At 40.2% G+C, this 11301-nt stretch overlaps 3 protein-coding genes across 5 annotated transcripts in view; 1 reads left to right on the top strand and 2 right to left on the bottom strand.

Annotated features, from left to right (window-relative positions):
• The window catches only part of LOC138952080 (lysosomal cobalamin transporter ABCD4-like), a 47077-nt gene extending 43570 nt beyond the window's left edge, over positions 1 to 3507 (bottom strand). For all 3 annotated transcript variants that reach the window (XM_070323667.1, XM_070323666.1, XM_070323665.1), the window contains exon 1: positions 3388 to 3507. Coding sequence is in view for 2 of the 3 variants with exons in the window: in XM_070323666.1 (XP_070179767.1) it covers positions 3388 to 3473 (86 nt within the window). In the remaining variant the exon portion in view is untranslated. The remainder of the gene's footprint in view (positions 1 to 3387) is intronic.
• Positions 3508 to 3682: 175 nt separating this feature from the next.
• On the top strand, positions 3683 to 6685 carry LOC138952083 (G patch domain-containing protein 11-like). Its single transcript, XM_070323671.1, has 6 exons — positions 3683 to 3856; positions 4465 to 4691; positions 5171 to 5424; positions 5752 to 5898; positions 6026 to 6107; positions 6367 to 6685. The coding sequence occupies exons 1-6, from the start codon at positions 3798 to 3800 to the stop codon at positions 6420 to 6422; spliced, it is 825 nt and encodes a 274-aa protein (XP_070179772.1). The 5' UTR covers positions 3683 to 3797; the 3' UTR covers positions 6423 to 6685.
• Positions 6686 to 6964: 279 nt separating this feature from the next.
• On the bottom strand, positions 6965 to 11285 carry LOC138952084 (cytochrome c oxidase assembly protein COX20, mitochondrial-like). The gene is made up of 4 exons (XM_070323672.1): positions 11134 to 11285; positions 10631 to 10745; positions 9802 to 9865; positions 6965 to 8072 (listed from the first exon to the last, which is right to left on the bottom strand). Exons 1-4 carry the CDS (start codon positions 11164 to 11166, stop codon positions 7958 to 7960), a joined length of 327 nt encoding a protein of 108 aa, XP_070179773.1. The 5' UTR covers positions 11167 to 11285; the 3' UTR covers positions 6965 to 7957.
• Positions 11286 to 11301: the final 16 nt, after the last annotated feature.

The raw sequence follows: 11301 nt of genomic DNA on the forward strand, positions 1-11301 counted from the left end.
CTGTCTGTCTGTTCGCGATGCACGGCCAAAGTTCTCGGTGGATCTTTTTCAAATTTGGACACCGTATTCAGCTACACCCCGGACACAACCTCATCGATGAGATATTTTAACACGTGCTCTCAGCGCGCAGCGCTGTACCAATTTTTTGGGTTTTTTTGTTTGTTGTTGTCGGGATCCACTACCAGTAACTCTTCCTTATCTTCTCCAGTGTTTTCAGCCGCGATTATCTCCCTTCCTCCGTGTGGCGTCAATCCATATTCCCGTTACTACGTTACTATTTTTAGAAGGTCACTGCACGTTACTATTTTTAGAAGGTCTCCAGTGTTTTGCGCGTTCATCTCCTTTCCTTCGTGCGCCGGCAAAGCCGGCGTACACCCGGCAAAGCCGGGTCCCAGGCACAGCCTGGTATTCGGCTCTACTTCTTCCCGGCGAAGCGGGTAATCATCTAGTATATATATATACGACTTGTGTCTGTCTGTGTGTGTGTGGGTGTGTGTGTGTGTGTGTGTGTGTGTGTGTGTGTGTGTGTGTTCGCGATGCACGGCCAAAGTTCTCGATGGATCTGCTTCAAATTTGGTGGGCATATTCAGGTACACCCCGGACACAATCTGGTCGATGAAAATTTTCAACACGTGCTCTCAGCGCGCAGCGCTGAACCGATTTTGGTTTTTCTGTTCATCCATTCCCAGTAACTCTTCCTTATCTTCTCCAGTGTTTTGCGTTTATCTCCCTTCCTTTGTGTGGCATCAATCCATATTCCCGTTACTATTTTTAGAAGGTCACTGTCCACAACGCTCCTTATCTTCTCCAGTGTTTTGCGCATTTATCTCCCTTCTTTCGTGTGGCGTCAATCGCGTACGGTGCGCCACTCTACGGCTCTACTTCTTCCCGGCGAAGCCGGCTACCCGGCGAAGCGGGTATTCATCTAGTATATATATATAGCTACTTAAAAAAACATTATTAACAACTGGTTGATACACCAACATCCTTCATTCAAGGTGAAGGTCCAAACTACAAAATTCAATTCCTACGATCCTTATGCCTGACACTTCATGTACCAACAGAATCTTTTTTAATCTGTTGTACCCAGTGTTGCAGGATGTTTTCATAAATAATGTGTACTATTAAACTTAAGTTATCATTAATTCACACATCCTGACCACTTAACGCACACGCACTGACATGCCTTTAACATGCATGCAACCTCTTATCATTTAATGATTTATGTACGAGAAATGTATAAAGTTTATCCCTGTCTATCCTCAGCATACTCAGAATGTTGATCTTCGTTCATGTCACAACAGGTGAAAAAGATAAGTTACATAATCACTGATCACCGTCTTACCACACATTCAAGATTTGACAGCTGATGTAATTGATGTTCAAACTAAATGAAGACCGCACGATAAAGTAACTGCACACATTACAAATGACTGAAGTAAACATTGTTCCCATATCCCCTACTTTGAAACAGAGACACATAAGGCAAAAAAAAAAATTAGGTGTGGTTAAGGTAACATAGCCAAACAAAATAGGGTAGGAAGGTACGTAGGCAATCATTTTTTTTTTTTTAACTTTTTTTTCTAATGTGTACAAATTAAACCTACTTGACAGGGAAATAAGTGTGCGACTTGAGCGCTTTCGCTTTCATTGTGTTTTCTGCACTCTGTTTTTTTTTTATTGTTTTTTTTTACAAATGTAATAAAAAGTTATAGGGTCGGCCCCTAAAAATAGGGTAGGTCGGGTTACTGTAACCACACCTATTTTTTTTTAGGCCTAACATTTACTAGCTTGTTTTAAATGTCATGAGTCCCTTAGCACCCCCCCCCCCCCCCCCTTCCCCAAACCAAAAAAAGGAAGAAGCTTGTTTCTGATGACAAGGTAACAAATTTTAGGATCGGTTCATGACAGGTCAATTACTTTTTTTTTGTAGTGCAATTAGTTTTTATATTTAGTCAAGTTTTGACTAAATATTTTAACATCGAGGGGGAATCGAAACGAGGGTCGTGGTGTATGTGCGTGTGTGCGTGCGTGTGTGTGTGTGTGTGTGTAGAGCGATTCAGACTAAACTACTGAACCGATCTTTATGAAATTTGACATGAGAGTTCCTGGGTATGAAATCCCCGAACGTTTTTTTCATTTTTTTGATAAATGTCTTTGATGACGTCATATCCGGCTTTTCGTGAAAGTTGAGGCGGCACTGTCACGCCCTCATTTTTCAACCAAATTGGTTCAAATTTTGGTCAAGTAATCTTCGACGAAGCCCGGGGTTCGGTATTGCATTTCAGCTTGGTGGCTTAAAAATTAATTAATGACTTTGGTCATTAAAAATCTGAAAATTGTAAAAAAAAATAAAAATTTATAAAACGATCCAAATTTACGTTTATCTTATTCTCCATCATTTGCTGATTCCAAAAACATATAAATATGTTATATTCGGATTAAAAACAAGCTCTGACAATTAAATATATACAAATTATTATCAAAATTAAATTGTCCAAATCAATTTAAAAACACTTTCATCTTATTCCTTGTCGGTTCCTGATTCCAAAAACATATAGATATGATATGTTTGGATTAAAAACACGCTCAGAAAGTTAAAACAAAGAGAGGTACAGAAAAGCGTGCTATCCTTCTTAGCGCAACTACTACCCCGCTCTTCTTGTCAATTTCACTGCCTTTGCCATGAGCGATGGCCTGACGATGCTACGAGTAAAATGGCATTGCGTTCAGTTTCATTCTGTGAGTTCGACAGCTACTTGACTAAATATTGTATTTTCGCCTTACGCGACTTGTATTATTTACACACGTGCATGCAGCTTTCCCATCAACCAGAAATGGTGCAAGCTGTGTCCCCTGGATGTAAGAGAAGAGTAACTTTTAAGTCTGCAAAATCGAGTTTTGTGATTTTTGATCATTCTTTTTTTTGGAAGGGTCAAAGAAGTTCTAGGGTTGCATGGGAAGAAATGATTAATAGGGTCAGTCATGGAGTTGGAAACATTGACTTTTTGTGCCTTATCTCCAAGACACCCGGGCCACTTTCTTTCAGAAGAATTTTAATTTTGACAGACCAATTATGTCATCAGAAAGGCCCGTCAAGGTTCCCCTACACGGACTGCAAGGTAGCAACCTGCATGTCAGCAGCAGAAACAGTGGGAGGCTGGCTGGCTGCCCCTCCACCCCCCATAAATGCTGTGTTTTGACACAACGAGACTGCATGATCGTCCATAATATTTACATCAGAACCTAGGTCTGACAATGAAACATTAATCCAGTGTCAACCTCGATCAGTCCCCGTCTGGTAAATGTAAGATGAAAGAAAAATCGAAGCTAACAATGTCATGCAAGTGATGCATAAATAATAACAGAGTGTACAAGTTTGCTTACTGTGCATGAACCATAGCGGCAGTAGCGGCACAAGCTCCGTATAGTGTCGTCTGCTCACCACGAGCACGCGAGTTAAAATGAGACATGTGCGATCAGTGCCCTTGGAGAAAACACACAAAACTGGAACGAAACCGAAACAAATCAGTACAAAAATGGCTCCAGGTTCGCATTTTAACTCGACTCTATTAATCGTCTTTATATGGAACAGTTTAGCAATATTATAATGAGTCCTCCTCCAAAGACTTCCTTTATTTTAATCCTTTGACTTTGTTTTTTAACACAACCTGCTTGACTAAAGAGTGGTGTCCCTTAGTTGTTGTCTGCTCGAGTTGAATGGAACTGCAGACTTCCTTGCACTTGCAGTACTCTACCTGAACTGAGAGCAGGATCAAGTAAACTAATCAGACACCATGTCTCAAGCTAGTGACGAGGAAGAGGATTATATGTCGGATGCCTTCTTGTTGAAGTGGTAAGAAAAAGAAATAGTCGATGATGACGATCCTGACTGGTTACTGGATGGAGTGCAACTCCATGAAACAAAAAAGGACTTGTTGCAACTATACACAAATTAAATAATCCGATCATTATAATCGTCATTAAATTGAATGATAATTTTGTATGAAATCATGACGCGTTTGTCCCAATGTCAGTGAACTGGCATGTTGAGGAGAATATGTGTGTTGTTACATATAAAGTTATAGGCCCTAGCTATTGAAATCTCACCTCGTTCTAAACAAAGCCACTTCAAAAGGCGTCCCACATTAATAAGGGGTAGCCTAGTCATTTCTTAGATTACCTTTTAGTAATAAAACATTTCAACTAAAACGTAATTAAATAAGCCGCCCCGGCCCGTCCTTTTTTTTATGTCGTCGCTGGGACCTCTCTTCATCCCTGAAGTGGCAGTAATGGTCCTTGTGGACTTTGGCTACCAACCGGAAGAAGAACCATCTAGAAATAGATATCTCAGTTTTGGTTCAGACCGTTCACATAGTAAACCTCTAAATTGGAGTGGACATGCAAATTGATTATTGCTATTTTTGGCTTACTTATACATGCGAGTAATGAAACTGTGTGCAGTGAGGACAAAAGACCAGGATTGGTGCATTCATCACGGACAGCAAAAGAGATTGAGCGAGAAAAGAAACAACTGGAATTCAACCAGAAACACAAGTTGAAGCCCAAGAAAGTGCTGGAGCAAGAAAAACGGACAGAAGGTTTATCAACTGCCATTTCTACCGACAACAAAGGCTTCTCGCTCATGCAAAAAATGGGATACAAGCCTGGTATGGTGCTTGGAAAAAGGGGTAAGTCATAACTTGTTCACCCTAATTACTATTACATTAGCTAGTGTGTGAAGCCTCGTCTCAACCAAGAATTGTCAGTCATGTTGCTGATTTTGTTACTCATTTAAACCCAGAACAGTTACCTTTAAAGGAAGGTGCCATGTACTGTTCAGGCAAATGACCTTGGTTCAGTGCATTTAAGTTACCAAGATGAAATATAACTTTCAACCTTTGACTCAGATTCTGCTGAAAATATTAATTTTCAAGTTTCAACGAATAAAATCAGTTTAGGTAGTGTAAGGATGTGAACAGGCCTGACTATAGCACATTGAACCATTCTCTTTTCCTTTTTTGACAGCAATATTCTAAATGTCGTAATTGTTATCTGTACATTGTTTTTGAAAATCATGCAGGCAACAAAATAATTTAATTTACTTTTTTGTATGTACACAATTTCTCTTTTCTGCTATAGTATTGTAGTCTTGTGTAATGATTTACAGGTTCAGGCCGGGCAGAGCCAGTGCCCATTGAGGTGAAGACTGGCCGGGGAGGATTGGGGAAAGCGGCCGATACAAAGAGGAAGGTGGAGGAGAGGCAGGCAATGAGAACCAGCATGGCAGTCAAACGTCAGCGCTGGGAAGTCAAACAGAAGGAATCGTTCGTGCAACATATGAGTCATCGCTTTGCCAGCAAAACTGTGGAGAAGGATTTACATACCAGTCAGAAAGCTTGCTACCAGCTAGACTCTGAAAGTGTGAGTGTTCTGGCAAAATCAGGTTTTCCTGCCTGCAAAGTGAAAGTGCTAAACTTTGTTTTGTATGTGGTATATTATATATGACCCTGTGAATGAAAATCAGAGAACAAATTCGGTTTGAATGCTCTATGGCAGTTTGTGAATGACTATATTCATGGTTTTCTGCTTTGTATGAAACTGGTGTTACATCCCTATAAAGAATATTCACTGGTATTGTTACTTGTTTTATGTACTGTTTGCATTTTAAAGACATTTTTGGTAGTGTTAAATTTAGTGTGCAAGAGATAATTTTCTCAGACCTTGATAAACCAATGATTACATTTTCAGGGTCATACGGCCCCAGTGGAGGCTTTTCATTGGCCACCCAACTGGAAGACGCTGACTGAAGGAAGGAGGGAGGAAGAGGAGGATGAGGAAGATGCAGCTGAACAAGATCTGGAGGAAGAGGAAGAAGATGAGGGGGAAACACTATCTGTAAGTGAATAAACTTTCACTGACCGGCCTCGTTACTTGCTGGACTGCAATTAGACGGAATTAAAGCACAACATATCCAGTGTTGTTCCCAGGCCTCCGTAATTCAGTCTTTTCTCCTTTTTTCCAGGATGAAGAGAAACTAGAGATGGTCACTCAGTACCTCAGAACAACATATCACTTCTGTATCTGGTGTGGTACCAAGTATGACGGTGAGAAATGTCTATTAAAAAAAAAAAAAATGGATTCACAGTATTTGAAAGAGCTTTTGTTCGTAAAAATCATTTATCTGCTTTTTGCTGAGTAATGTGTAATTTTCTCTGATAGCATGATAGTGATGGATTGTGCAGTTTAATATTCAAGTGTTTAAAACAGATTGTGCAGTTTAATATTCAAGTGCATGTTTAAAACAGATTGTGCAGTTTAATATTCAAGTGATTAAAAGTCTGTTTTGATTTCATCTCTGTTCAGATTCTGATGATCTACAAAGCAATTGCCCAGGGGACACAGCTGATGCTCATGACTGATGAAACTTGCCTGCTTTTAGATGTATGGCTGACTTATGCTTGTGGTATTTGTGTGTGAAAACATGTATGTGTGCATGGTATTGATGTGTGTGTGTGTGTGTGTGGCATCAGTGTGTTTGTACAGGGGAGAAAGCAAGCATGTATGAGAGAGTGTGAGAGACGGTATGGTTGTAGGATATTTGATGAGCATGCATTGTAAACTAGAGAGAGAGAGAATGGGTGTCAAAACAATGGACAACTTAAATAAAACAATGTTTATTGTTGTTGCTCAGTCTTTGACTTTTCTGTCAGCTCTGTGACCTAACAATCCCGTTAGCCTTGTTGATATTTGCACCTTTAGGTTGAGTATCTATGGTGGTGGTGGGGGGAGGGGGGGGGGGGGTGTCTGTTATAATCTGTAAATACCAGAAAAACGTTCTGAGCTAGGATAATTGTGTATGTTTGTTCTGTGATTTGAGACACCTAACAAACTTCTACAATCAAAGGGAATGGGTATAACTTCAGACAAATAGGACACAACAGAAAATAAGTAAAATCCTTGATAGACCAGTCTGCATCCAGCTGCAGCATATATTTTCATTGTTCACACGTTTCAACTTTCAACATCATGCAACTTGTACATCAAAATGCACAACTGTTCATCAGTCACTCAGTATCACTTCTTCATTCTATATCTACTTGAATACTACATATGATTAAATGCACATACAGTAAAACCTGTCTCTAAAGGACACCCTTGGGATATGGTAATGGTGTCCCAATTAGACAGGTGTCCTTTCTTCACAGGTGGAGGGGCCGGGGCAATATTTTACAAAGAGCACATGAGACTCACTGAAAATGTGAGTAAACAAATGATACATGTAGCAAACAACAACAACAACAACAACATCCCCCACCCTCCACCTACCCCGTTCGCTACACACACTGTGCATTCAAACTTACGCAAGTCGGACGTCACAAAGCTAAAAATAGCTGACTCTTCATCGGTGGTTCAACGGGAAATTCCAATTTTTTCAAGGCAGCGACACGCTGCTCTAAAGTCAACGCTTTTCTTTTTCCTGCTGGAGATTCCATTTTCAAACACAGTACTGTTGCTTTTGGTTGTGACTGTATCCACAATGCGGAAAAGCGAAAGTGAGCGAAGCGAAAGTGAGTCTCCATCTAAACAAGCCACTGACTGGTCAGAGAAGGGACAGGACAACCAATCAACAACCAGTTGTGCTACGGCTGCCGAGCACTGACTTGAATAACAGTCGAGTTTTCGAAGTTGCGTTTTCATGTACGTAGTGTCCGTTTGTGACAGTGTTTACACTTCCTACGGTCCGAAAAATCGTGTCCGCGTCCGTAAGTGGCAGGTGTCCGTCCGTTAAAGGTTATTTATTGTTGAAATCGTGTTCGTTCCATGATAAACTGTCCGTATGTAGCAGGTGGCCGTTACAACAAGGGTCCGCTAGACTCAGGTTTTACTGTAATACAAGTCTGGGTTAACAGATGACATAGATTAAAAGAAGCAAAAATAAAGACTTCTAATAAAACTATACATCTTGCAGCTCTGCTTCGATTCCTTCTGATGATACTCTGTTCTGCAATGCCTTCTTCAGCTGTTTTTGTTTTATTCTCTCTTGGGCCACTGCATAGCGACAGTAAAACCTGCACACACATAACATGTGAACAATCTGTAATATTGAAATACACAATGTCAGTCTACAGACAAAGAAAGAAAACAAAGCAGAGGTTTAGAATACAATGTAGGGATACATTTCAATGAACTGAAAACCTGTCGGATCGCATCTGACACAAAAGCTGAGATTTGGTCTTTTCTATTGTCACACTGAAGCCTACAGTGTCACAATTAACACATGTCATAATTATACCGTAGCTAAACAGTCACTAGAGCTAAGCTATAACATGTATACATACATCATTTCAGACTGTAAACAAGAAGGACAATGGTTTTGTGTTAAAATACACACACACATGATGTTTGCCACACTTGCAGCTATAGGGAGGACGTCAGCAGGATTTGTTTATCTCACACAAACTTAGTACTGACTATTCCCCATTCCTCCAAAGTGCTGCTGATCGAACTTTGGACCATGTATTCACCCTTTGGGTTCTTATTTGTGATGAGAAATGGTATTTTGACTTTGAAGTCAGCTTCAAAGCAAAATCTTTATTTTCGTATTCAAGGGACGTAACCGCTCCGTGCATTTTCTGACTTTTCGAATAAATCGAATTTGGGGTAAAATCGATCGAATTACATCACAAATCTGCTTCAGTTGCAAGATCTTGACATGCTTTTCACCCTCTAGATAATTGTACCACTTGAAATATGCGGAGAAACATTCAGTCTGAAGTTAATTCTGGCTGACGCCTGGCTGACGTCCTCCCGATAGTTGCATGTGTTTGCCACTGCATGGACCTAGCTGGGTTTATACACATTTTTCTGTGAGCCAAAAAGGCGGGACAGTGCAGGGTTTGTCAGTTGTCAGTCATCACAAGATGTCGGTTGTCATGTATGGGTCATGGAAACACTAACACTTTCAGTTTAGCCTAGTTGTGAGGCAGCCAAGTGACTCATGATGTGTGACATGTCAGTCAAGATGTGGAGCACACTGACACACTGACTGTGGACATGACGACATGACGTTCCGATCTTGATGAATCAGTCAAAGGACCTGTGCAATGCCGCCCACTCTTGCCCAGATTCTGACCACTAAACTGGTAAATGCTGCAACAACATATTGTGTGTTGTATGTTTGTCCTCATGTGTACAGTAGAAAATGACAGTTAAATTACTCCTTCTTCTTCTTCGTTCATGGGCTTAGACTCCCACGTTCACTCATGTTTTTAGCACGAGTGGATTTGTACGTGTATGACCGTTTTTACCCCGCCATTCAGGCAGCATATGCCGATTTCAGGGGAGTTAAATTACTGTGTACAGTACACTGTAGCTGCATGAAACAGACCTACAACTATAAGCTACAACTGGGTGGCGAAACAAACTTTGTTTTGACAAACTGCAGCTTAACCTTGAGGTGTCACCATGCTATGCACAACACGAGCAAGGTCACAGCACTTCCTGGCAGCCTCCCAAAATGAGTCAAACAAATGCACCTTTCTCACGTTAAAAGAAAACAAAAAAGAAAGAAAAAAAAGAAAAAGACAACAGTATTAAATGAGGGAAAATAATCGTTCCACATTTGTTTAAGTGAGAAAAAAAGATAATGTCCTATAACTGCTTTCATCGTGCATTACACAATCTGACCTTTTCATTACAAGTACATCTCTCTTTACTTTCCACACATTTTTTTTTATGGCAGGAAAAAGATAGGAATATTTGTACTTCTTCATTTGACACCAAATGCAAACGACTCACCAAGTTCCTGTGGTAATTAACAGATAGCTTCCAAATCCAGCATTTGTTGATCGGCGAACATTACCTGAAACAGAAATAAACTCGGGTCTTTGAAAGAGCAGAAGTCAGTTAAACTGTGTCAATTGGCCACATCATGTTATCAATTCATATCAACATTTAACCTCAAATAAATACCCTCTATGACTTGAGTCTTGACACTGAAGTGATTTTCCATCGATATAAATTGTTTTTAACTCCATGGGTGACATCGACAGCTGAAAAAGAAACTACCCAATCTTTGTTGCTTTACCAAATTACATTAGACTGCATGCAGTGTTAAAACTTAAACAAGAAAAGCCATACCGTTACACGTCATTGTCTCAAGTACATGATACGTATCTTTAGATAAATCTGCTTCAGAGCAAAGGCTGTACAGTGGGACCCAATTTTTAAGACCTCCACAAATCTGAGAAAATTGGGTCTTGAAAAGGAGGGAGTTTTAAGTTAAAATGGAGTGAACAATATGACGTCATTAATCATCATAACAATTCATGACACTGTATGTCACGTGCCGTCATTCCATTCTTTCCATAAGCTTACCATCCCGAAGAAGGCAGTAACGTGCCAAAATATTGATTATAATTATAATAGATATAAACGTACCTAACCTGGTTACTGGTGTGTTTTCTTTTTAGTTAAAATGGAGGTAAGTTTACAGAGGTTATGAACAGAAAGTCTGAGAAAACAATTAAGGTCCTTAAAAAGGAGGGAGTCTTAAGTAAGGGGGTCTTAAAAGGGGGGTTCTACTGTGCGCGCTTCACGTGACCACTGTCTTCAAATGATGACTGACTTGTCCTGAAGAAGTAAGCCATGCCGAAACCCATGCCGCCAAGGATGCCAGTGAGAAATGCACGACGCACGCATGGGATGTTGCCTGGGTGTGTCGCAAACTCCTTCCATCGGTTCTGGTGAAGAAAAGAAAATGCTAAATTAGAAAGACTAAAACAGGTTGTTCTAGAGAACAAACATATATTCAATCACAAGAATCTTTAACGTGGAATATCAGGCCATGGAGTACTAGGCTTTGCATGTTTACTCATGTGCAAGTTTTGCTGTACGTTTTTACCAACACGGCATTTAATAATCAGTTCAAAGTCTCTCGTGTCACTTGCTTTGTATTGAAAATAGCATAGGCCTTTACAGTCAACATATTCAGTAACGAGTCACTTCAAGAGCCAGTCCTAAAGCAGAATAAGCTTTGAATTTCTTCTTGAATGGTCGAGATGCATTTCAGTTTTCATTTCTCTGTCGTTCATCTACTTCAAAAGTTATAGTGGCACGTTTGTTTCTCACCTCTCCAACATCTGCAGCCCCAGGATCAGTCATTTTAAATGAGTGTGTCAAGCAGAAAGTCTCTCTGTGCTTCAAAATGACATTGTTTTCCTCTTGACAGGTGCCCTCTTGTGTCCCCTTGTGTAAAGATACCAAAGTCGAAAGTAGGAACAGACGCTTGATTTGATT

Source organism: Littorina saxatilis, linkage group LG17 (assembly GCF_037325665.1).
Source record: "Littorina saxatilis isolate snail1 linkage group LG17, US_GU_Lsax_2.0, whole genome shotgun sequence".
Classification (NCBI taxonomy): domain Eukaryota; kingdom Metazoa; phylum Mollusca; class Gastropoda; order Littorinimorpha; family Littorinidae; genus Littorina; species Littorina saxatilis.

Excerpts from the sequence above, each read along its gene's own strand:
- LOC138952084 (XM_070323672.1), bottom strand. The coding sequence starts at position 11,166 with ATGACTGATCCTGGGGCTGCAGATGTTGGAGAG. Across the intron at positions 10,746-11,133 it reads GGGCTGCAGATGTTGGAGAG|AACCGATGGAAGGAGTTTGC; the intron begins GTGAGAAACAAA and ends TTTCTTCACCAG. Across the intron at positions 8,073-9,801 it reads TTAATTACCACAGGAACTTG|GTTTTACTGTCGCTATGCAG; the intron begins GTGAGTCGTTTG and ends ATGTGTGTGCAG.
- LOC138952083 (XM_070323671.1), top strand. The coding sequence starts at position 3,798 with ATGTCTCAAGCTAGTGACGAGGAAGAGGATTATATGTCGGATGCCTTC. Across the intron at positions 3,857-4,464 it reads GATGCCTTCTTGTTGAAGTG|TGAGGACAAAAGACCAGGAT; the intron begins GTAAGAAAAAGA and ends AACTGTGTGCAG. Across the intron at positions 5,899-6,025 it reads ATGAGGGGGAAACACTATCT|GATGAAGAGAAACTAGAGAT; the intron begins GTAAGTGAATAA and ends CCTTTTTTCCAG.